We start from the raw sequence: 25,649 nt of genomic DNA, 5'->3' as shown, positions 1-25,649 counted from the left end.
CAGTGAAGATAGACAGAGAAACGTGGGGAGGAGAGTGGGGGAATGACATGCAGCAAATGAGCCGCTGGCTGGAATCGATCCACAGCCGCTGCGTTGGGGATAATAGCCCCTGTACATGGGTCACCCACCCTCCCTGCCGAGCTATCCAGGCGCCCAGCTTGTGGATCTGTCTAAAGCAGTTGTTGATGAAGGTCGTCATTCTCCAGTTCTCGGAACCATAACCTGTCCATAACTCTTATCGAGACAAATTCTCAAAACCTAACCCTTACTTTAGTTTGTTGTTGTAATACTCTAGAGCTCCAGATGTTGACGTCTGCATCTGCCCCACCTTCATAATCGATGTTATTCCCCATACAGTGAACTAAATATCAAGCTATTGTTTTATTTTAGGGTAATATCATGGTATTGTGTATAAATACTACGCCATTCAAATGTCATTTCTACACTTTTTACACTTTTCACAAGTCGTTTTACAAGGTTACCATAACATGTGAGGTGGTTAAGGTTAGATTTAGAGAAACTGTCTCGATGCTTCCCCCCCGCCTAGGGTGAGAAATACCAAATGCCCCACAAAGTGAACTGGTGTGTTGAAAATGCCTTTAAATGATACCAAGCTGATCATTTGTTACAATTATGTTTCTGGCAAAAAAAAAATAAATCAAGTTGTTTTTTTAAATGATTTTACATGATAAAAGACACATTGTGAAGTGAATAAGCAGTCAACACCACAGCTGAGCAGTTCTGCCTTGAAGCTTATAAAAGTCCCAAAACCTGGATTCAGACTTCTGGGGTTTCATATGTAACAAATCTAAAGAACCTGCAGGGTGGGGATTTCTGTATCATTACTGTTCGTAAGAATCAGTTTCCGGTTCAATATATGCATGGGTAAATTACCCCAGTATTCCAACTTGCCATTGTGGGCAATAGAGTAGTTTTATGGTGCAGAGTCACAGGTGAGCCGGAGTGCTCGAGCTGCACTAAGGACTAAAGGAGTGGGTGGAGAAAAAGGTGGGGACTTAGTAAAATGGAACATTCTAGAGGGAATTTTAAGGCATGAAGGGATTATTTTCCTGGAAAATATTTTTAAATAAAAAATGCCAAGTAAACCTAATAGGCTTAAATAGATCCAGTTAGTGTTGCTTTATACACTTTCTTCCATAGACTGCATATATACAGTCCATGATTTCTTCTCAGAACATATTGCAATTATTGATGGCTGAATTCCATTTAGTTGCATCAGTTTTAGGGTTCTGGCAGCTGGGACACTTTAGCAAAGCGGTGCTATCATTATTTTATTAATACCACTATGCTTTTCCTATTAGGACTAGTCAAGATATCTGTTGTGGTATGACAACTGAGAACTTCTGTTTGCAAAACTTAGGAAGCTGTTAATAATGATCAGCAAGATGCTTTTTTAAAAATGATTAAAATACCATTTTGAATAGCATTACTAAAGGCTGGAGTTTATTAAAACAAAAGAAATGATAAAATCAAAACAAGTTTTTTTTCCCACCTTGTGCAATAAATAAGTCAGTAATCCCAGTGTGTTTCAGGGTAATTCTTTATCCCTAATTTACCGGTGTTTGTGGCACAGAGCGTCGTCACCAATGTTAATATTCAATCAGGCTTTCGTCTTGTGAAACTCCACCACACTACGCTGACATTTTAAGCATCTTAAAAAAAATCAAAGTTCCTCCGCTGCCTTTAAAACGTGTCTTAATTTAGTCTGAATAAGAAGTTCAAATTGAATCATGAGTCACTGGGCCAACTCAACTTGAGAACACAAGTTCGATAAATTTATAATATTAAACTGAATCAGTTACACAGACGAACATTTCTTCACATTTGCTTTTTCACAGCTTTCGCAGTCAGGTCTTCATTTGACGTAAAAAATCTGCAACTTTGTTTGCAGGTCAAAAGACACAAGCCAGTTAAGATATAAATGTAAAGCAGCGGAGATTTAATTTGATACAAGCCTTCATTGTGGTTTGCATTGTTTTTACTGATGCAACACGAAGACACCATGACTTATAAAAGCATATATTAGTATATATGTAAATGAATCAAGTTTCTTGAGTTGTGTAAAGCCTGAGCAGTACTTTTTACATTTGAGCTAATGATAATTTGACTACTCTACACATATATGATGTTTTACATAGTAGGAATTTAAGCTTTAACAAATAAAACCTGAACATTGAAACTGAATTGAGTTCTTCATAAATTAATGGATGGATTTTGTTGACTTACTGTATCCGACTTTAAATACAAGAAATCAGCCACTTAATTTCCCATCATATGTTAGTTTCTAATTGCTGAATGCAAACTTACTGAATCTAAATTTAGAGAAAATTAAGAGACCTGATCTTAATGTCACCATTGGTATCTTCTCGCATCAGTTTCTTTAAATTTTATTTTACAAATCACACTGTTTGCTTAAAGAGGGACTCATGCATTTTAGAGTCATATATGCCAGCGTTTTACATCGACTGCTGCTCATCTCTGGAATAATTTGTTTGAAGTTTACCAGCTTCAAATCACAACATTAAGCAGCGCATGAGGCAGTATAAAAGAAATGTGTTTTTAAATAGCAGTTTAATCAGATTAAAAATCGTATTAAATCCATGACAGGAATTACTTTGACTGCTTTAATATGATCTTGTTATGAATTTCATTTCCCAAACTTGCAGAGGGAGCACTTAAGCACACAGAGACCCTCCCTCCCGTACTGCACAGAGAAGCCTCATTTAGCAGCTTATAAAGGAATATAGCAGGCCTGTCCCATTCCACCTGCCTGTCTGTGAAGCGAGCTGTTGTCGTTGTTGTTCTTTCTGTTGTTGTTCTAATTGCTGCTGCTGCTTCGCCTCCAGCTTCCCCGCTGAACTCAGACACCTTCTGCCTCACACTTTTCAGCAACATGCAGTTGTGATGACAAGTACTAGAGTTCCCACTCAAACTGCCTGTTCCTATAGCGCCGCACACCACTCCTCACCTCCCTCCCCCACTTTCTCCTCTCTCCCTCACTCTTTGAAGCCTCTGGGATGATGATGACACCCGGCGTAATCGGTGGATGCTCAGCTTCTGACATGACACACAATCGAGAAACCCTTCCGAACTGATCCGGGGTTCGTTGTTGCATTCAGGCGCAGTGCGTCCTCTGACAAGTGGAAAGGCCTTTCACAGGAGAATAGAGGAAGTCAGTGAGGTGGGGCCCGTGATTGACAGCCCTGTTGAGAAAGCAAAGCCAGCTCCTGTTCCTATCTGATCTCTGCTCAGCAGTTGCTCTGCTGACCTGCTTTCTCTCTCTCTCTCTCTCTCTCTCTCTCTCTCTCTCTCTCTCTCTCTCTCTTTAACTGGATCTAAGATCAGCTAATCTTCAGAGGGCTGCTAAGATTAGTTCATCTGCGTTCGAGAAGCTTTGCTTCCACGCAGATTTGGGATTGAGAGGATGTGGGACAGGGATCAAACTTAGGAGGGCTAGAAAGTACCAGTTACAGTTACCCAGTTACTGTATTTAAGTGCAGTTATTGAAGGTTTTTCATACTTCCACTCTACCACATTTTAGTGTAACGTGTTGCATTGTGATGTACTTTGCAGACAGAGTTTTTATATTCAAGACTCATAAACATAAGACAATCAGCTCTACCTTAATTAACTGCAACTTGCAAAATTAAAATGCTGCTTGCATTTCCATGCATCATTAATAATAATGCATATAAACATATCACTGAGGGGCACCATTCTGCTGCATTTTAAATACCTTTACTTTTGATTCTTTCCTTGCTGATCAGCTTTAAGTGAAACTGAGTATTTGTTGGGGAGCATTTCTGCTTTAACACACATTTAGTTTCACTTTAGAAAAGGATTTGGGTGCTTTGTCCATCTGTACTTCAGCGCAGTACGTAATTATTTACATTTGACACAGCTCTGCTACATTTCAGAGTGAAATGTTGTACGTTTACCTGCATACATCTTAGATGTGTTATACATTTTGGAAAAAACTATCCAACACTAAGACAAAAAAAACCCCAAATCAGCTCCACCTTGACTCACTACAAGATTAAATACTGCTTTTACAGATAGGTGACGAATTAAAGGAAAACCTTAAACACCTTAACTCCTACAGCGGGGGTATCTCGGGGCTCTGTTATACAATTAGTGGCATTTTACTGATGTGGTTCTGGTCCACTTGTCCCCTGAGAGGGAAGAGTCACTGCAAATCAATGCAAAGTTGTTTTGGGCGATCAGCTTTATCCACTCAAACATTTCTGTCCTGATGAGAGGGATCTGTTCCGGGATGACGGTGCCCCCATACACAGGGCACGAGTGGTTTGATGAAAATATCATGAGTCATCTGTTATGGCCTTCACAGTCATCGGATCTCAACACAGCTGAACACAGATGGGAGATTTTGGGCCTACGTGTCAGACAGCACTGCCCACTGCCATCATCAAAACAGAAAATAAGGGAATCTCCATGAGAGGAATTGTGTTTAACCTTCCAGGACAGTTCCTGAGAACACCTTAGAAAAAGTCTGTGTTGCCTTTAATGTGTCACTTGTCTGCATGTTGATGAAACAGTACAACCCAATAATGTTTTATATGACAATATAACTCTGACAGAGGCCTCTCTGCCTCTATAGTGAGTGCTTTACTTGTGATGGTTTATTTATGTTTTTGCATAACACTGATATTATTTCATTTTTAACAGGGTATTTTTCCAGTGTGATTTTAATACCGACACCGAAACCGTCAGTACTGGCTCTGGGTGGGGAGTTGTAATACCAGCTGTGTTAGAAAAAATGACTGGAGACATACCAAAAGAGGCAACGGAAGTAGGATGGGACACAGAGTGAGACCAAAAAAAAAAAAAACTCCCCCAGCAGGTTTTACCATCCACGTTCACATTCTCCCCATTCTTGCTTAGCAACAATTTTTGAATGCTGATTCCTTGACTTGTATCTAGAACAAACTGTGCCCGTATACACTCACATCCTGGGAACATAGTATTAAACAAGCCCTGTTTCTATGCCAGCCTTGTCTTTCCACCCTCTATTATATCACTCCTATGAGCCCGTCCCTTAATGCGGTGTGGATCTATTTTAAACCTGATCAGTCAGACGTGGTTTGATTTAGCACCAGACTTGTCGGCAGCATTTCTTTTTGTTGATGGCAGCACAGAGGGAAAAAAAACAAAAAACATGTTTCTACAGTTTCACCTTGACCAGTGGTGTTGACCAAAGCTCACATTTCAGTCCTCCCACCCATGCACGTAATGCATGAAGGACTAATGCACCGGCTATTTCTGATGCAGGGGCTGCGTGGGAGTCCCCCTGTTTACCAGCAGCTGAAGGGTTGAAGGAAATCAGCTATCCACCGACACTGCTGGAAACTGGCTGGTGCAACAGTTTGACTTTAAGTGTAATCTGAAAATCCTGTCAGTGCTGTACCTGGTTTATGGACTGAAGTTGTCCCGGGGGGAAATAACCGGGCCCTTTTATATTTTCTGCCAGTGTGAAAGTGCTGCTCACCCAGTAAAGAGTGCACTTTTATGACACTTTCCTCACATGTTCTATCACAACAGCTGCTTTACAAGTAGACAACAAGGATGTATTCTTTTGGAGAGAGTACTAGTTACTTCACATGCGTTTTCTGCTAATTTGGATTGTTTGAAGGGTGTTTTCTTTTTGAGCATAAGTGGATCTCCTGGTTTGTTTTCACACAGTAACCCTGAAAATGAGCTAAAGGCCAAAAGATCAAAAATTATATTAGGAAACACTGTTGTTAGGGAAGGCTGCACGGTGGGTGGTGTTTGGCACCATTAATGAGGTTAATTGGTGATTCTAAATTGTCTGAAGGTGTGGATGTGAGTGTGCTTGGTTGTCTGTCTCTAAGTGTAGCCCTGTGATAGACTGGTAACCTGTCCAGGGTGTCCCCTGCCTTCACCCTGAGTCGGTTGGGACAGGCTTCAGCCCCCCGCGACTACCTACTCAGGATTAAGTGTCTTATAAATAATGGATAGATGGATGAATGGATGGATGAATGGATGTTCTTAGGGAAAAAAGTGAAATTCACCAGACTATCTGTGTTAGTTTCTTCTATTCCTCTGCATTTCAGAGAAAAATGTTGCACTTTTTTTCAATCAGTGGCAGATTTTTGAGAGTTTTCAGATTAGAATATTACATAAAAATGTAAAAAATATTGTAGAGAATAATAATAAAGTCAGTCCATTCATAAAGATGGAGGTCCCCAGTCCTTTTGGCATGTTTTGGGGGCTCGTTGTCACATTTCAGATGCCTCTGAGTAGTTTCACCAAAAAGAGCCACCTTTCCTAACTACTCAGATGGTTCATTTACATACATTTTAATTCAGATCTGGTTAGTATATTTACATAGCTCACAAAGTTGCCCCAAGTGCTTTACAATCTGTAAAGCTTATATCCTAAGACCCTTGATAAATTCCCTTTAGAAACCTTTTAAAATGGAAAAAGGGTGAGGAGGACCAACTGAAGAGGGATCCCTCTGGCAGGAGAGTCTAATGCAATAGCTGTTGTTTGTACAGATTACACTAAAAATAGACACACTGTAAACATCTACTAATAACATAGACGTGGAAGGGCGCCATGCAACTTCCAGGAGGTACCTCTGCGGACTTTGACTCTATGTAAGCAGTCAATAACTACTCAGACGCTGGAGAGCTCGACCACGTGTTGCTTCTGTTTTCTATCTGTGAAATGCACAATAGTGGCTTTGTCATTGGTGCAACGTCGCCTCGTCCCGCCTCCGAAACGCACACAGTGGTTTGATTGGCTTCACTGCGGAGCCGAGCGGTGGGCTGATAGCCTGGCTGATGAATATTCATGACACCGGTCGGCTCGCATCGGGCCTCACCCTACGTGCCTTAGCTGTCTGGCTCATCGGAACAGAATGTGGGATGTGGTGATGTAATGTCAGCCGTTGCTTTCACCGGAAAAGCAAAACCACAGCGAAACCTGGCAGAACAGCAACGTCGCACAGTAAGTGAAGTTTTGCGATGAGACGGCTGTGCGTAAAGACGCGCGGTGAAGCACTGCGAACATTCAGCTAAAACAAAACCTACCAACCGGAGATTTGTAGTTTTTTTGTTGTTGTTGTTTTGAGAAGTGGAGTTTCCTTTCCGTGAAGTTGCCTCTGCTCGACCTGTCAACTGGAAGCCACTCCTCTGACACTAAATGCGCCAAACCTCTCCGCTCTGCTTGTGTGCTATTTCAGGTCATTTGGGTCCGGTTACACTTGGAAGAACTCGACAAACAGGTTGTGGAACCGCCTTCGGAGCCCGAAACCACCTCTATATAAAGTCGCGCCCGTCTCCACAGCACCAGAAGAACACCAACATTAACAAAAAAAAGGGGAAAACTGAAGAACCGAACCCAGCTTCCAGATTTACAAGACAGCCAATCCTCGCTGCAGCATTACGCTTCCGTAAGCCGATCAGATTAAAAGCAGCGCACTCACAGAGGAAGAACACGTCAAGAAACTGCTTTTTTTTTTTTGTTCCTGACCGGATACAACTCTCGCCAAGATGATGATGCAGCTGTCAGAAACCCCCAGCCCCCAGAAAAACAACCTCTTCAACGCCATGAATCGCTTCATCGGCGCCGTGAACAACATGGACCAGACCGTCATGGTGCCCAGCCTGCTGCGGGACGTTCCGGTGGACGAGGACAGCGAGATGAGCTCCCTGAAGTCGGACTTGGACGAGGGAGACATGTACAGCTACTACCAGCTGCTCAAGTCCATCCGCAGGGACATCGAGTGGGGGGTCCGGTGCGCCGCAGCCGACGAGAGGCGCAAGGAGAGCATGATGATCACCCGCACCAACTCTTCCGTATCCACGTCCTCCTCCGCATCATCCGAGGAGGACGAGGAGGAGGACGAGGATCTGGAGAAGCAGTTCCAGTTCCATCTGACCGGGCTTCAAGGGGTGCTGTCCAAGCTCACGCAGCAGGCCAACTGCCTCACCAAGCGCTACAAAAAGGAGATTGGGATCGGAGGATGGGGCCAGTAAACCCAGAGCGCACAAGACACTCAAAGCTCAGACTTTATATATATATATTTTTTATAACTTGAGAGGCTGAACTGACTTCTATCCATAGGCCTCGCTGCTGCTGATGTTACTACTGATGAAAGGTTTGGATGGTAGAGAAGAAGGCAGCTTTTCCTGTCTACAGGCCTGCATGGTGTTGGTCTACTCTGTGGTACTGACTGTAGATGTGCTGATCCTGAAGAAAGCATTTGTGTACTTCTTACTTGACTCCTGTCCTTTTGCACTCTACAGTGTTGTACACAGTATGCATTCCGCTCATGTGATGCACAGATGAAACATAATTTAAACCTTTATTTAATGTGTATTTATTACCTCACACTGTACATTTGAGAGCCAAATGTTATTTCAAAGTTGGAGAAGAAGTGGACTGTGTGATCTACAGGACCTGTCCTCTGAACCGCCCCTCTGAAGGGGGATGCTGACAAAAGATTGAGCGTCCTGGCTGTGATGCTGATGATGTTAGTGTGTTCAGATGGGCTGCTCTGTGTCTGATCATTGTTCCTTTCAATCTGATGTGTTTTTTTTTTTCAATTGGGCTTTTCTAAGAAGGAGGCAGATGCTTACTGTAGCTGCCCATGATCTCCTAATGTCCTACATGGTCAATGAACTGGAATCAACTGATAATTCTTCTGCGTGTAGAATAATGAGGCTTTTTCCATGAGACGCATTGTTGTTTTTGTCCTATAACCTATTTGCTGTTATCATATTATTATGTCCCATCTGTCAAGATAAGCCAGTGCTTCTCTCTGCACCTTTTACACGGTTTTTGTACTGATATTTGTTTCCAGAATAAACTTTTATATAAACTTACTCCACTTGTGTATTACTTTTGTACACGACTGCACCTAACTACAAAGCAAACAGCACAAAAACTGAAGTAACATGTTTATTTCATAGGATTATTCTTGTGCTCCTTAGTGCAGTGTTAGTACAAGGAAAACCTCACATATAACTGATCTTTTTCCTTTGATCATAAAGAGAAGCCTGTAGGTTATTATTAAATATTCATTCGGTGGTAATGTTAGTCAAAACTTATATGCTACAAATGTTTGAGTATCTTAGTTCTCAATAAACTTGAGAAATCTCAAGTTCTCAAGAGCGAATTGTCATTTATTTATTTTTATTTTTTTACAACATAGACAGATGAACTGTAAGAGGATCTAAGAATCTTAAGAGAAGCAAAGGACCAGGTTATACGGTATAAACTGACAAAATGTCAGACCGTATTAAAGCACCAGGACAGCAGCAGTAATTTAGCCGTCTTTTGTTGGAAGTGCACTCAGCTCCATTCCCCCTTGGCTTTAAAAACAGGTGTTATCTCACAAATTGAATTATTTTTGTTATAATTATTGTGCGCAATCACATTTAGGTGAGCTCTTATCAATTAGATGCTGTATAAGTGCTAATTTTATTCTTTTTTTTAACTATCACATCCGGATATTTCGTTCCAGAATTGGAATACTGTTTTTTTTTTCTTTCTTTTTTTTGCAACATTTGTGTTTGAAGTGTTTGAACTATAAAAATATACAGCTTATGACAAGTAGTATTGTCTCTATTTCCTAACAGCAGTGCCAGAGGAAACACGTCGGCTCTCCTGAGGACTAAAAAAGCAAAAGAAGCCATAAATCTGTTGACTTTATGTTCAAATATATTTGCAACCAATATACTGACAAATATTTGTCAGTGTAAACAGTAATACTGTTGTATTTGTATGTACTGTATGATTAAAAGCTACAACAAGAATAATTTAAAACACCATTAGTTGGATAGATGCAACACTGCTGTCCTAAGACACTTACAATGTTAGATGTGTTTAAGTGAAGAGGCGGATTTAAAATTACCTGCAGGTTGAGGAATGTTGTTTGTCGGTTAAATTCCAATTGACAACACCTTAAACCACTTGAACTGTGAAACAAAAAAGGGATCTGTTCATTAATACTACATGTGTTAAAGCATTTCAAATGCATCCAGAAGAACGTTTTGCTTTATATTCTGTCATTCTGCTTGTGTCACTGAAAATTTCACAGTGCAGAAGCTGCATTATAAAAACAGCAAAAATATCAGTGTGCTGTTTGGTTGCAACCAGCTTTGCATGTTTTATGCTGTAGTCATGGGAGACACTAAGTCTGCAGTGCAATCACTTGTTTGCTTTTTCAATTTCTACATTGAAGTATTTTGAAGAGAATGCAAAGGAGTGCTACGTCTGTTGTATGTGCACGTGTGTGTATGTGTCGTTTTATGTAATACATTGCCAAGAGAGGGAAAAAAAAACAAAATGACAGCTATCCTTCATTGTTTTGTGAGTAACTAACAGTGACAGGCTCAAAGGCCAGCCAATACAGCTGGAGTTTCAGTGTCACAATAGGTCAATAGAGTTCAACACACCCACTTTCCACTTTGATTCTCTCTCTGTCTGTTTTCTTTCTCTCTCTCTCTGACACACACATGCACAAAAACGTAGCACACAATGAGTCAAAATCGTGCACAACTTTTGAATGGAAAGATATAGCTGAGGGATTAAAATGCTGCCTTAGCACATTGCAACAGCAGACACCTAAGACTGACTAATAAAAGATGTAGCCAAACTGTATTTAGCCATACTTTAAAAACCCAGTATTCCTATGTACAATTTATATTTCATGTTGTACTTTGTATTTTATTTACAGCCTACAACAGCATTAAGTACACCACAGTGCACTAAAAAATCTAATGATTCAAAACTGTGTCACCTCCTGATTATTCCATTACTTCTACATTGAACAACAGGTTGTTTGCTTTAAAGTAAACTTTTGATTTACTGTAAATATACAGGCTCCACATTAGGACATAAATGGAACAAGAGTGAATACAACTTTGATTTTTTAAGGGTCAGATCTTTCGTTTTGTTCAGTACTTCGTATGTCCAACTGTATTTTTATTGACAGTCTCAATCCAAATACCAAATTTATGGAGAGATGTTCTCTCATTTTTCAAAGACAAATTTTTCTGCTGTCTGCTGAAGGCGCTGCGCTGCTCTACTTTTCTCTTTAAAATGCCCCATAGTTTTTCTATTGGATTCTAGTCAGACAACATACCATACCATTGTTTGCACTGTTTCATCTGTAGAAACTCTTGTGTCATTTTGATGGTGCGCTTTGGTTTGTTGTTGTGCTGGAATATTCCTCTTCTGCCAAGCTTCTGCACACTGGAAGTCATATTCTCAGCCAGTATTTTGGTAAACCCACACATCCCCAACACCTTTTGCACTCATGCAGCCCCGCATCAACGCACTTCCACCTCAGTGTTTCACTGGCGGGACTATGTATCCACTGTGGTAATTTACAAGTTAATGGCAAACATGCAGGACCCCATCTGAGCTGAACAAATGTATCTTGGTCTCATCTTAGCAAAGAATGTGGTCCTAATGTCAATCAGACTTCTTTTCATGTTCTCTAGCAAATCTTTCTTTTGTATTGTTGTCCTGAAAAGCAAGCAAGGATTTTAGAATTTTTTTGACATAATGAATTGCTCTTCACACTGTCTGAGCTGTCATGGACACTCAGATTTCCACTGATGACCCCTGTGGCAAGTTGAAAGATTTTGCCCATCGTGTTTTCCGAAGTGGGCTGCAAGGTGGTCGGTGGTTAGCACCGTTGCCTTGCAGCAAGAAGGTCGCTGGTTCGCATCCCAGTGAGGACACCCAGGATCTTTCTGAGTGGAGTTTACATGTTCTCCCCGTGCAGCGTGGGTTCTCTCCGGGTTCTCCGGCTTCCTCCCACAAGGTCCAAAAACATGTTGAGGTTAATGGTGATTCTAAATTGTCCATAGGTGTGAATGTGAGTGTGCTTGGTTGTCTGTCTCTAAGTGAATAGAATAGAATAGAATAGAATAGAATAGAATAGAATAGAATAGAATAGGTCTTTATTGATCCCTTCGGTGTGAACCTCAGGGAAATTGTTGCACTAGAAAAACAACACCAACACAACATCAGCAGCAGCAACAACAACAACAACAACAATATTAATATTAATAATAATAACACTGGATACAGTAACAAAATTTGCTGAAGTGCCTAAATATTGCACACAGTCCAGTGATAGAGCATGATGCTCTATCTCACCCCAATGTCCTCACTCCTCACCCCTCGCTCCCTACCTCTCCCCGCTTGCTGCTTCTCCCCCTCCCCCCGAGCTCAGAGTTGAACAGTTTGATGGCTCGGGGGACAAAGGAGTTTTTGTTCCTGTTGGTTTTGCACCTGGGGAGGAGCAGCCTGTCACTGAACTGGCTCCTCTGGGCGATGATGACAGTGTGCAGAGGGTGGCTGGCATCATCCACGATGGCCAGCAGTTTGTTCAGTGCAGCCCTGCGATAGACTGGCGACTTGTCCAGGGTGTCCCCTGCCTTTGCCCTAAGTCAGCTGGGATAGACTCCAGCCCCCCACAACCCTAGTGAGGATTAAGCGATGTATAGATGATGGATGGAGACGTTTTCCAAAGCTACACGCAGCCAGTAGTGCACTGTTTTTGGTGTCATTTTAAGAAGATGACGACTGCAGCTCTGATTCCTGACATCCTGATTACAATTGCAACTGTTTTTCAACAATTTTTAGTCAGTTACTCGTCCTCTTTCTGTCTTTGTAAAGTGTTGGATCTTTGAGTTCCTCTGACAATTCTTTTCTATGCGGAGCAATGATGCAGACATGCAGACAGACACAGCCACATAGGTCCAAAACCAGGAAGGTTCTGGTTGTTATAGGTGATTTTATAATCATGTTTATGTTATGAGGCCACCTGGAAATCACAAGTTTACTTAGTTTTGTTTCAATGATTGTGGCTATCAGTGATCACAGGTTTATTTATTTTTGTTCTACTGAATTTCTACTTTGGGGTTTGTATTTCTAATTGAATCTTTCTAAAGTTTTTGTTTTGTATTGTTCACAAGAGGACATACTCTACTTGTCATCTTGGAAATGATGGAATTATTGAGCGGTGACACCATTTTCAAATATATGGTATTTAGGTTATACAGGTGTGTACACACTTCTCTTGTAAACTATATTTGCTGCCTTGTTTCTGAGAAACTTAAAACTGACTGTTTCTTTTAAAAATGCAGATGAAGCCTGCCAAAGGGAAAAGCACTACTCAAACATCTTGAAACAGACACACCTTGAGAAGTCTTCCTTTGCTCTCATTCAAATTGTTTACAGACTGTGCAATCATTGCTGTTCACATTTAGAGCAAAGGTAACATACTTTGCTGCATGACTGTGAATGAGATAGCAGGTGTCTAAAAACATTGGATAAGATCGACCTTATCATTGGCATTTATTGCTAAAGTGTTTTGTTTTGGCTTTACTCATGTAAATTTACAACATCTGAGGTTAACCTTCAAGGTTAACTGATTTTAAATACATACAAATATCTCATTATAAGACATTCAAAATATGGAATTTGGCATGTTGTTGTTCTGAAAAATGTTACTGGGGTATGTCACGCTCTGTAAAAGTTAGTCAAGAACAACAGAGATGGATTGAGAGTTTGAAAAAGAAGTGACCAACTAAAAATCATTAAAAATCAGCATGTTTGTTGTGAATGTGACTACCAAGGCGAATGCAAAGTCCTGATAGTAAAGTACGGAGGTGGGAGTGTGATGATCTCGGGCTGCATGAGTAAACAAGTGGTGGGGAAATGACTTTCATTGATGGCACTGTGGATGGCTTTGAATATACCAAATAAAGTCTGATAAGATGACTTCTAGTCTCTAGAAGCTTAGCAGAAGAGGAATATGCTAGCATGATAACAATCCAAAGCACCCTGCCAAAATCATACAAGAGTTTCTGAAGAAGAAAAATGGGAAAACTATGTCCCGGCCAAGTATGCTGCCTGACTTGAATCCAGCAGAACACCTTTGGAGTGTTTTTACAGAGGAAAGTTAGTGTAACACAACCCTCCCCAGAAATCTAGTGTCCTCCACAACAAAGAGGATTATATAGCTGGCAAATAAAGCTGAAGATACAAAGTGCTGAAAAACACAAAAGATTTGAATTTTTGTAATGAAATGTGCACTGACTGTTGCTGCATTCATTTCCTACTCTGGGGCCTATATGTTTTAATATGGCAAGTCTAAGCTGTACACAGGGACAAATGCCATGCTGTTCAACTTGGAAGCACTGCAAGTAGTGTAAGTCGATATATTTTTGGATTATTTGACAATAAAGTGATATTGCCTATGGTTGTAGTCCTGTCTTTCCAGGCCTTCGACAGTGTTCGACTCTGGCGTCAGTGACACTTTTTGTCCCTTCGCACACACGGTAGAAACAGGAAGTGCGGAGAAAGCTACAGCAAAACAAAAACAAATTGGAGCGAAATTGTTTGAAAATTGGTTGCGACTCAAAATGGACAATGAAAATACAAAGTCACCGAGTAACGTTTCAAGCTGCGTGTTTTCTAATACAGATTCAAAGGACTATCGATGCGTAAGTAGCTAACGTCAGTGCAACTTCAGTTTGGGCTTCTTTGGCTAATTAGCTAGAGAGCTAAATAACGTTTCGCTCTCAGCTCACTCGGGGGCTTTGCTGCAGGAAGTTAATTATTTACCTGATATTTGTTTTATTGACTGGTCGATTGATTCGGTGGTGAGTGGAGCCCTGACAGCCTCGTGGTTGTTGATGCTAACGGGAGCTGCCAGGCTTTTAACACGCTTGCCTGCGTCGACTGGCCTGTTGAATAGTAACGTTGCATTGCAGCTAATTAGCGTTACGTTAGCTAACAAAATTAGCTTCACTGGATCACATGCAAGTGAAGAGCTAACTCAGCTTATGTGTGTCTGACAAGCTCACTACAGCTAACTGACCTGAACGTTGACAGCCTAGTGTCTTTTGGCTATTCTTACTCAATGAAGCCATGTTGTTATTCCTTTATGTGAAACAGGGCTTTTTCAGAGTTGAGCCTCAGCCACGGGTAAGAAAAGATCATAAAAGATAAACAAAAATAGAGTTCCCTATCTTAAAATTATACGTACCCAGGTTAGCCATTGAAAATGTAAGCTGGAATATTATAGAGAGACTAAAAATACAATCAGAACAGTGATATGAATCAGTTTTATATCATTACTTCAATACATCTTTAAAAGACATGTTGGCCTTTTTGCTCCACTAAATTTACTGAATAGCAATACTCTAAAATAGCTTTGCAGGTTTATATTTCCCCAAATCTGTGATCATTTTATAACATATGACACTTTTTACTTCTCTAAATTAATTTAATAGCAACAGTTACCACTTACTTTTAGGGTTAATATTTTCTAAAACAAAATCTGTCATTTTATAAAACAACAGTTACTTTGCAGATTCATATTTTCCTAACTACGATCTGTGATAATATTAGAAAATGCACAGCTATATAAAGAAATTCATGTTTGCAACATTCAAGTATTGCTGACATGTTGTGCATAAACAATAATGATTCAATAATATAACATTTTAGCCCTCTGTGTAATCCCCATTTTTACTTTTTACACTCTTAATTATAATAAGCTGATGTTATCACTTAAGTGAAAGTTTGAATGATGATCCTGTGTTATAATTTGCTGGGAAATGATCTGAATTACACTGATTCAGTCCAGTTTAGTGACCCTGCCACAGGTATCAACTTTGTGAAGCTTATATTGTAGAGAATGTGTCAGGGAGGTTTTGGATTTAACTAAATCATGTTTAATAAATCCAAGATCTCAGCAGCAGTTGTCCACTCCTGTAGATTCCTCCTGTTTAATATCAGGAGGATTTGCTCCCTCCTCAACAGGGAGATGACTCAGGGGCTCATCTCCTGTTTCCACTCCCGCAGCTCCTCTCTGTGCCACCAGCTCTCTGCAGCTAATAAAAAATACTGATGCATATTTGGTGTTTAACCTTCTCAAATTGCACCTCTCCAATTCTGTGCCCCAAATGCCCCCCATGTTTTTCCTTGTGTCCAGATTAAGACTCTGGTGCTCTTATCTCTAAGCCAAAGCCAAACCGGACACTCTGGCAGCTTCCCTGTCACTTGTCTTCGCTGCTCTGGCCCGTCAGTAGAGAAATTAAGTCCTTACTGTGTTTGGCACAGTTGAGTCACTTCCTGTTTTACGCAACAGACTTAAAGCCCATCTGTTTAAACTACATCGATTAACCCAATGCTGACATCTACGTCAAACATGAAAACTCTCAGCAATTCCTAGAATGTAGATTATTAAATACGTCGCATAGGTTAAAACCATGTGTTTGCATGTTATGCTTGATTGCACTGAGCTGTTGTTTAAGTTGTTCTGTCCACAACAACAGCAGCCCTTTTCAACACAGTGCAGCCAAATGCAGGAACAGAAACCCTCGACTAAAAGCTTGTTGAACGAACAGCTCTCTGCAAAACTGAACTTGAACTAGATTGCACTGAATTTCCAGGTGCTTGTGGTATCCACACCCTGTCGATTTGCATAAAGGTTGATGAATAAACCTTTCAATACCTGCCCTACCTCCATAATAACATAGTTAGCAAATACCCGACTTGGATCCGTTATAGCTTGTTGCTAAATCAAGTTTGACATACGTTGGGTATGTAAGAGTCCAGAGACTGAATCAACACCGTCTCTGGTGCAGTAAACGTGTTAACGCGAGTAGATGTGGTTTTACGTGCCAGCAGCATCAGGCTCCAGGTAATCATTGGTTGTCCCGGCTGAGCTATATAAATGGAGGAATGCTGCAGTAATGCTGTCCTGCCTGGAGCCCAGATCTCATATTTACTGACAAGTAATCGCTCATAACTGCCAGCAATTGATCACAATGTACTATACATAGTGTGACAAACAAAAAGATGACCCACATTGACTAATGCAGCTAACCTAGTTTGAGTTTTGTATCAACCTGAGAAGGCAAAAATATTCATATATTCGTTTATTTTCTGCAGTCTCCCATATTGTTTACGGCTGTGGACCTAATATTCATGAATTAGGTGTTTGCATGTGTTTATAGTGAAAACAAACAAGCTAATGCATCTGAATTCTGACATGCCTGCCAACATCCTTTTATTTGCGAGTCGAGCAACACTTGTCAGAGATTAAAGTATTGATTCATCATTCGTGTTCATTAATCCAGAATTATGTTTCCATAAAAATATTTATTTGCAGGTTGGTTGTCAGCTCGGCCTCCTGGTGTTATTTGGAATTTTGTATTAGGATATTTTAACCCTGCTAATCACCTTAGTAAATTCAGTTATATGATTAGTAAATTAACTGATTAGTCAATCAACTGAAAATTAATCAGCAATATTATATTTTGTTAATTGATTAGTCATGCAAAAATACCAAACGTTTCCTGTTTCCAGCTTCCTAATTGTGAGGATTTGTTGCTTGTCTTTTGCTTATAAAGTAAAAAAAAAACAACAACCAAAAGACATATTTTTAGGGTTGAAGAGTTGCTCAGACTAAATTGTTTTCAACTTTACTGTTTTAAAATACCATTTCAGTTTTGACAAAGTTATCGTTGTCACAGATAACACTAGGTTACAAAAAATACTTTTTTGAAGGTGTCTAGGATTTTTTAGCTGATTTAGGACATTTTTGCAACGTTGAATCCAAAAATGACATCGGCTTTTCTGTATCAGGTCAGGTTTTTATGCCAACTCGATTTTTAAAAATCGATTTTACAACTAAATCGATTACATTTTTTGACAATAGCGATTGATTTATTTTAGTATTTCTCATATGAAATCAGATTTTAGAGGGGAAAAAAACATTTTCTAATCCTTTTCATTAGCTAAATGATCCAAAAGTTGATGAGCGTAAACATCTGTAAAGGTAAATACAAGTAAATTGCATGTTTCATCAAATCAAAATTTTGACCTCATTGAGCAAAACCAATGTAATATTTGGATTCAGCACATTGCAATTGTCCAAAATCAGCTCAAAAAACTTTGACACCAAAATGGGTGTAGACCAGTGTAATTGGTAGAACAATCGATAGTAAACAACTGCACCTTTTTCATTTCACTCATTCCAGGTCAGCTCTCAGATCTGTGATAAAATAAGGCTGTTCCGACACAAAGTTCATGACTCATCCTTTCTTGGTATTTAGAATCTGAAACCATGATAGCGCGGTATATTCACATGAGCAGATGTTTGTGTGACCTGCATTTCACGAGGAGAAAATCCTATCCCAAAACTGGCATGCCCAACTTCCCAAAAACCAAGATCATTCATGCACTATTTATGAAGCGATTTGAAACAAAGTGCGTAGTCTGAGCCTTTTTAACATTCCTGCAATGCCACGCTGGGAGCCATCATTCAAATGTAATTAAAACAGTAATAAACAGGTAAAAAGCCTCAGAGAAAAAAATGTCTGCAGAATATGCCTCTTAGTAAATTTTCTGTCTGCATCTTGAAATCTTACACTCCAGCAAAAACTAATTTTTGTATGAAATCTGAAACACACTCCCAAACACTGAAAGAACATTGAAGAATTTCTTGTGTTTTTTTTTTTTTTTCCAAAAGATGGTTCCGCTTTCTATGTAGGGCAAAACATGACGCAACACTGTTTTTTCAGAAGTGATTATAGGTTATCGGACTGATCGGAGGCAGTCCTTGTTGTTTTGACTGTTCCGCGACACTTGTGTAGGATGTGTGCGAGAGGCCACATAGTTATGTTGCACATCTGATTGTGTGGACATGCCCCTCGCTATTTTGCATGCAAGACTGCTGCTGGCCCATTCATTTTCCCCGAAGCTCGCAGGACTGACTCACACATTTCTCATTCTCATCATTCCGTAGTTCTTTTGCTTTCTTTTCTTCTATCTCTCTTCGTTCTCTGACATGAGTTTCTGGTTTTTTAACGAAGTATAGCGAGTGTCACTGTTAATGCATGTGCCTATATCTTCAGTTAATTTCACTCAGCTGCCATTTAACAGCCCTCTGAGTTTACAGCATGTTAAAAATGGGTTGAATACATGTGGATGTGACATTCATAAATACCGTCGATGTCTTAGGTGTCAGTACACTGCCGGTGTTTATGCTTAGATTACCTGAAGTGTATGCAAATTGCAAAATTGCAAATTTTGTCGTCCTTCTTTTCCTCGACTTGCACACATGTTTGCATATATATACACAAACACACAGAAAACACCCTTGAACACATGGCAGTCTTGTCAACCCGGTAGTTTCTAAACTTATGATTATAATGATGGCAGTACAGGATTTTGGACTGCACTCCTCAACGTATTTCCACACTGCTTTACTTACAACAAATACAATACAAAGAGCCTGCATGAGACAGTTAACCACTTTAATATGTTGTTCTTATGATTAGTGGTTATGAGCCATGGAATAATGCACTGTTTCTAATTCACAGGTGGTGATTTTAACAGTAAAACGAGCCACGGGAACCTTCTCCTTAGTAGGATGGTGAATATTTCTTTGAATTATATCTCTCTCAAATATGTTTTCTTTTATCGTGAACTCTTGAATATTTTTTTGCCATAAACTGTTGATCATAGCTAAATATGATTTAGGGATATACAAATTTGCAGTACTGTGCAAAAAAAATAAAAAATTCAGGCACTAGAACTAAAGTAAGCTTTCAAAACCAATGCCATGATTAGTTTTTTTATCAGTTAGCATCATACAAAAGTGAAATAAACAGAAAGGAACATTCTCTGTAGAGATGATCAGTCTTTTTCTCTGAAACAATAATTCCCAGAGGTGCATTCAAGCACGCTTTCCAGGTACTGTAGGTTGCTTGTTTCTAGCATCTTGGACAACTTGCCACAGCTTCTCTATGGATTTAAGCTCTCTTAATGTAATTCCAGACTGACGCGTTAATTTCGAGATATGTGGTGTGTTCAAAACATCCTGTAAATTAAAGGTTTGAACTAACTAATCTAGTAAGACAAATTCTTAAAAATAAAGGGTGTCAGACTATCGAAAGAGTCATTTGCTCATCATTTTAACTTAAAAAGTAGCTCCTCAGTGTGCGTGAAGTGGGAAGAATTCCAACACCTGCTCACAATTACGTAGCTGCTGCAGAAATGCATCTTGTTGAGCCGATGTTTTGGAAAAATACAACGATAAATAACTTTCAAAAGCGCATTCTGACGGCAGCCTCCTAATAAGGATTCAGCCGACGTATCAAACAAATCCCGTAACGCTGGAGACGGTACTTTTAAAAAATTCTGTTTCCCTTGGACAACAAATAAAACACTGTTTGCAGTGCTCATGATTTCAGCTTCGGCAGAATTATTCATCAAACCAAAAATTCAACCTTCAGATCCCAGTTTGTTTGACAGTTCATTAAGAGCACGTTGAATTACCACCAACTGCACTGAATAGAAAAATAAAGTTCATTTCATGGCCAACCCTGAATATGTGGTAGAATCAGCGCTGTGTGTAAATCTTTTGCGTCAAAAATAAAAATATGCGAAAATATTGCGCGTCAGTAGTATGAGATGATAAATAATATGATGAGTCTCTCTGATGATATTATGTTATTGATAAAAATCTAAACGCTTCAAGTGTCTGAAACCTTTTCACAGTGATGCATATTGGGCTTTGTTTTGCCTGTAATTGGATATGCATGAATATATAAGTCTAACTGGTACACGGAATAGCATCAAGACAACTTTGGTGATGTTTTCCACAATCAATATTATAATAGATGTCATTGCAGGTGGATCAGTTCAATATAACAGGAACACAGTATTCAATATATATATATTTGGCAGCTGTGGCTCAAGTGGTAGAGCGGGTTGTCCTCTGATCGCAAGGTTCGATCCCACGCCCCTCCACAGGCAAAGTGTCCATAGGCAAGACACTGAACCTGAAGTTGCTCCTGATGGCAGCTCTGTCGCCATTGGTGTATGAATGTGTGTGTGTGGATGGATGAATAAGAAACACATTGTACAGCGCTGTGGATAAAAGCGCAATATAAGTGCAGACCATTTACCATTTAAATACTATATTTATAAGACTTTCAGATGTTGTTAGGCTGTGTCAAAGGGATGTTGATTGACTGATCAACTTGGTCACACTCTGCATGTCAGATTTTTTTTTGTCAAATGCTGTAACTGTGGTTTATGCTGCTTGTAAAATGTATTTCTGGATAGAAGAAAGTGTTTTGAATAGACGTGAGCGCAACAATAGTCCTGGTGATTTACATTGAAAATATTACTGAAATGGAATGATTTGCATTTCTGAAGTTCATTTCAGGAAACATTGACTGCTGGAGAGCACATCAGTTTAACAGGAAAATAATTTTGGAAGTGTGACATATCAAAGTTTTAATTGTCAGTTATGTGTTTTAGAGCTGGCATCTGGTAGGTATTAGATAAACTGCGTTGACTTTTACTACATTTAGCCAAGGTTGTGCTCTTTTGGCAGGGATTCAGTCCTTTAACTGTTTCTAAGTGGGTCTTTATGTAGTTCTTTTTCTGTAAAAAAAAAAAACCCAAACCATGCAGGTTTCATTAATTTCAGCCGAAACAAGCTTTCATGGGCTGTGATATTACAACAAGCTAAAGAATATCCGCACTTAGAGTACAGTTAGTGTACAAGAGAGCCTGCAGGGATCTGTGTTGGAGTTGTAATGATATATCGAGCAGTAATTGGCCTGCAGTACTCAAATTGTTGGCCCTTCCAATTAGCAAATCACGCCTTTCTTTCTCTTCTCCCTCCTCAGCGTTTTCATGCTGTTTGTGATCTGGCTGCTCCGACGGTATCACTCCTTGGCTCAGGTAAATTTGTACTACAAAGTACAGTTTTGACACTTCTTTTCGTTTTTCTGTTTTGCTTCATTACCGGAAATATGCTCAATTAGTCATGGCAAATCTTGGCATAATTGAACCCAATTAAATTGCACAGATTAACGAATTGTGGAGTTAATTGACTTATGGTCATTTTGTGATAGCGGCTGCCGTCTTGTACTTTTTCTCCGCTCCAAATGAAGGGCTCTAAATAAATATTAAATGCACTGAATATAAATGAAATAATCTTAGTTCCTCGACTTCTTTTACACAAAAGGATTTCAATTTTCTACAGTACACCAGTGTTTCTTTATGGTGCGCCGCTTGTGGGTGTTTTCGTGTTTTGGAAGCCAGTCCAGCAGGTCTGCCAGGTTCAGCAGCGCTTCACGTTATCCTCCTAATCTGAAGTAAATGACAGCTTAACGTGGGGCTCTGATGGATCCTATTACCTCTGGACCGGGTTGCAGAGAGCGACCTCACGTCCGCCTCGTCTTCCTCCCCCTCCTCTTCTGCCTCCCCCTCCTCTTACACCACGTAAACCCTCTCCTTACGTCCATCCACTCACAAAGGTTATCTGTCAGTCAATAGTCTTTAGTGCTCTCAAGGCCCTGCTGCGCTCTTTTTCTGTCTCCGCCTCCCCCTCCTCGTCTTCCTCATCCCCCTCGTCCTCTGTAGCCTTGGCAGGGTCATTGCTGGACACAAATTGATACAGAGTTGTGTGTGTGTTTGTGTGCGCAGCCACATTGTGTTACCACCTCTCTAGGCAAAGTTTGACTAAGACCAACATCTGCTGTGCATCAAACCTCCCCCATCAGGATTCTGTAGCGTACAGATTATTGATTCATTTCATAAATAATACAATAAGTTGAGTCTATATAGAGCGAAAATAAGGAGACTCTCCTCTGTGATATTTTCACAGAGTTGTCACCAGGGATGGCGTATGCCAAGCTGTCAGCCACATCAGTGATCATTTCAGCTATAATTTGCCCTTCTCGCTAAGTGAATATAAATGCACTGCCGTTTTTACTGGCGATGTTCAGTTAGAGACTCCTTCTTAATGTCTTTTTATTAATTTTCACTGTACAGAAGATGATTCTGAGCCTGACTGTAGCTGCCTTCTTCGACAGCATGGCGTATGTCATGGTGAGTTACTTTTTGTCTGTTTCACTAAACTCACACAATGGCTTTTTTTTGGCGGGGTTGTAAAAAAAAAAAAATAATGTTTTTCTGTGCTGCTCTTCTTTCGCTCTCCAGGGTGAGAGCCATCCAGAGGGATCGCTTTGTAAATTCCAAGCCTGGTGGCTAACATATTTTGGTAAGAAAAAACTTAATTAACCAGTCTCTGGCACAGTTTACACAATGGAGATGAGTAAGCAGCAAACAGAGATCCATCTGATGGAGAGCTCATTTATTAAAAAATAGTTTATCTTTTTGTTTTTGGCTTGAGAGCTAAATGTGCATGGCATGGAAGGACTTAATTCCAGAAGAGGTATAAGCTAGAAAGTGAGTTTTTAAATGATAAAGGGATTTAATTAAGTCACTACTGTGTTTGTTTAAATGGCTATCAACACCCTGCAGGTGTATATTGGAAAGGACATTGGTGTTGATGATTAGTGCAGCTGTTAAAACTTTGTTTTCTCACCATATCGTGCTGTATTGTTGTATACACTCCTGATCAAAATCAAAAACTGCATGAATTTTCATTTTGCACTGTTGGATCTTAGGAAGGTTCTAAGTAGAGCATCAAAATGCAAAAAGAAGAAATGGGAACAAGAGACCAAAAGTTGTGAGTCGGCAATTTATTGAAAACAATAATTTAACTCCAATAGGCTGTTCATCAGCTGATCAAAAGTTTAAGACCACAGCCTTTAAAAGCCAAAATCTGTGCAAAAATTTGGATTCCATGTCATTTCCTGTCAAGTAATCACACTGTGAAGATCTCTTGATGACAAAGGCAAAAAAGCTCACCGTCTTTGAACGTGGTAGGGTTGTTGAGCTGCATAAATAAGGCCTCTCACAACGTGCCATCGCTGCTGAGATTGGATGGAGTAAGACAGTCATTTTGCATTTCTTAAAAGATCCTCAGGGTTATGGAACAAACAAAAATCAAGTGGTAGACCCAAGAAAATCTCACCAGCGCTGAGCCGGAGGATCCCAATGACTGTCTGTCAAGACACAGGACGATCCTCGTCCCCAATTGAGGCCAATACTTGTTCTGACTGCAGCCCAATAACCATCAGACGGCATCTGCGAAGGAAGGGCTTCAAAAACAAGAAATGTCTTCAAAGGCCACGTCTTCTTCAATGCCACAAAACTGCCCGTTTGGACTTTGCAAGGGAGCACTAAACGTGGGACATTCAAAGGTGGAAGAAAGGTTTATTCTCTGACGAGAAAAAATGTAACCTTGATGGTCCTGATGGCTTCCAACGTTACTGGCATGACAAGGAGATGCCACCTGAGATGTTTTCTACGCGGCACAGTGGAGGGGCCGCCATCATGATCTGGGGTGCTTTTTCCTTCAATCGAACAATGGAGCTCCAGGTTGTGCAGGGGTGTCAAATAGGAGCTGGCTATGTGGAGATTTTGGGGCATCCCTCATGACTGACGGCCCTCGTCTGTGTGGTAACGACTGGGTTTTTCAGCAGGACAACGTTCCAATTCACAATGCCCGTCTGACCTTTTCCCAGGAGAATATCATCACTCTTTTGGACCATCCTGCGTGTTCCCCTGGTCTTAATCCAATTGAGAACATTTGGGGATGGATGGCAAGGGAAGTTTACAAAAATGGACATCACTTCCAGACAGTGGAAGCCCTTCGTGAAGCCATCTTCACCACTTGGAGCAACATTCCCACCAGCCTTTTGGAAACACTTGCATCAAGCATGCCAAAATGAATTTTTGAAGTGGTCAACAATAATGGTGGAGCTACTCATTCCTGAGTCAGTTTTTGACAATTTAATTTCTGTTTTAGGAGGTTTTTGGTTTTTTTTTTTTTTGAGCTGTGGTATTAAACTTTTGATCAGCTGATGAACAGCCAATCAGAGTTAAATTATTGTTTTCAATAAATTGCCGACTCACAACTTTTGGTCTCTTGTTCCCATTTCTTCTTTTTGCATTTTGAAGCTCTACTTAGAACCTTCCTAAGATCCAACAGTGCAAAATGCAAATTCATGCAGTTTTTTTTAACTGGTCTTAAGATTTTGATCAGGAGTGTACATGGATATATGTTTTCTGTTGCATTCAAGAGTGAATTTGTTGGTTATTTACCTTATAAAGCAGCGGGTGCTATCCCTGAATTCTCAAAAAAAACAAAAAAAAAACGGTGGAGGATATTTGTTGATTATGTTGTGGATCAGCTTGTCATCTTTTATACATATTCACACACCCATACTGAGAATACCACACCTCCTACAAGTGATGTAACAGTTAAGTCAATGACTGTGCTGTGTGGTTTTGGTGTATTGCAACCTTTTCACTACACCACCCTCAAACCTCAGCGTTTCATCACCTTCCCCCTGTATGAGGAGATGATTTCCCTCCTATGACAGTGCAGGATTCCACCATTTAATTTGGCGTAATCAGGCACACGGGTTTCCAAATTGGTGGGAAGTGGACCGATTTTTGCAATTCAGACAGCCAAGGCAGAATTGCTTTTACGCTAAGAATGTTGGTTTTATTTGCATCGCTCGCATTTGTCGCAATTAAAGCTCTTTTAGCCTTAATTAGCGTAAGGATTCTTAGTTAGGACTGGCTGCTAATACGACACTTCACCAGGCTTGTTTTATTGGTCTCGCTGGCAGACACACACCTGCGCACGCACTCACACACACACACAC

The 25,649-nt window shown here is 40.1% G+C and overlaps 2 protein-coding genes across 2 annotated transcripts in view; both read left to right on the top strand.

Annotated features, from left to right (window-relative positions):
* Window positions 1–6,922: 6,922 nt before the first annotated feature.
* mid1ip1a (MID1 interacting protein 1a) lies at window positions 6,923–8,891 on the top strand. The gene is made up of 2 exons (XM_008281645.1): window positions 6,923–7,011; window positions 7,247–8,891. The coding sequence occupies exon 2, from the start codon at window positions 7,557–7,559 to the stop codon at window positions 8,040–8,042; it is 486 nt and encodes a 161-aa protein (XP_008279867.1). The 5' UTR covers window positions 6,923–7,011; window positions 7,247–7,556; the 3' UTR covers window positions 8,043–8,891.
* Window positions 8,892–14,378: 5,487 nt separating this feature from the next.
* Window positions 14,379–25,649, top strand: part of LOC103357194 (cyclic AMP receptor-like protein A) — a 56,922-nt gene continuing 45,651 nt past the window's right edge. The window contains exons 1-5 of the mRNA XM_008281633.1: window positions 14,379–14,534; window positions 19,428–19,480; window positions 21,750–21,804; window positions 22,900–22,956; window positions 23,068–23,128. Of these exons, the coding sequence (XP_008279855.1) occupies window positions 14,454–14,534; window positions 19,428–19,480; window positions 21,750–21,804; window positions 22,900–22,956; window positions 23,068–23,128 (307 nt within the window). The 5' untranslated portion in view covers window positions 14,379–14,453. The remainder of the gene's footprint in view (window positions 14,535–19,427; window positions 19,481–21,749; window positions 21,805–22,899; window positions 22,957–23,067; window positions 23,129–25,649) is intronic.

Source organism: Stegastes partitus, unplaced genomic scaffold (assembly GCF_000690725.1).
Source record: "Stegastes partitus isolate 25-593 unplaced genomic scaffold, Stegastes_partitus-1.0.2 Scaffold7, whole genome shotgun sequence".
NCBI lineage: Eukaryota > Metazoa > Chordata > Actinopteri > Pomacentridae > Stegastes > Stegastes partitus.
The sequence above is the reverse complement of the archived record's forward strand: the minus strand, read 5'-3'. Positions and strand labels throughout refer to the sequence as shown.

Bases quoted from the DNA above. Each gene is read 5' to 3' on its own strand.
- mid1ip1a (XM_008281645.1), top strand. From the start codon at position 7,557: ATGATGATGCAGCTGTCAGAAACCCCCAGCCCCCAGAAAAACAACCTC.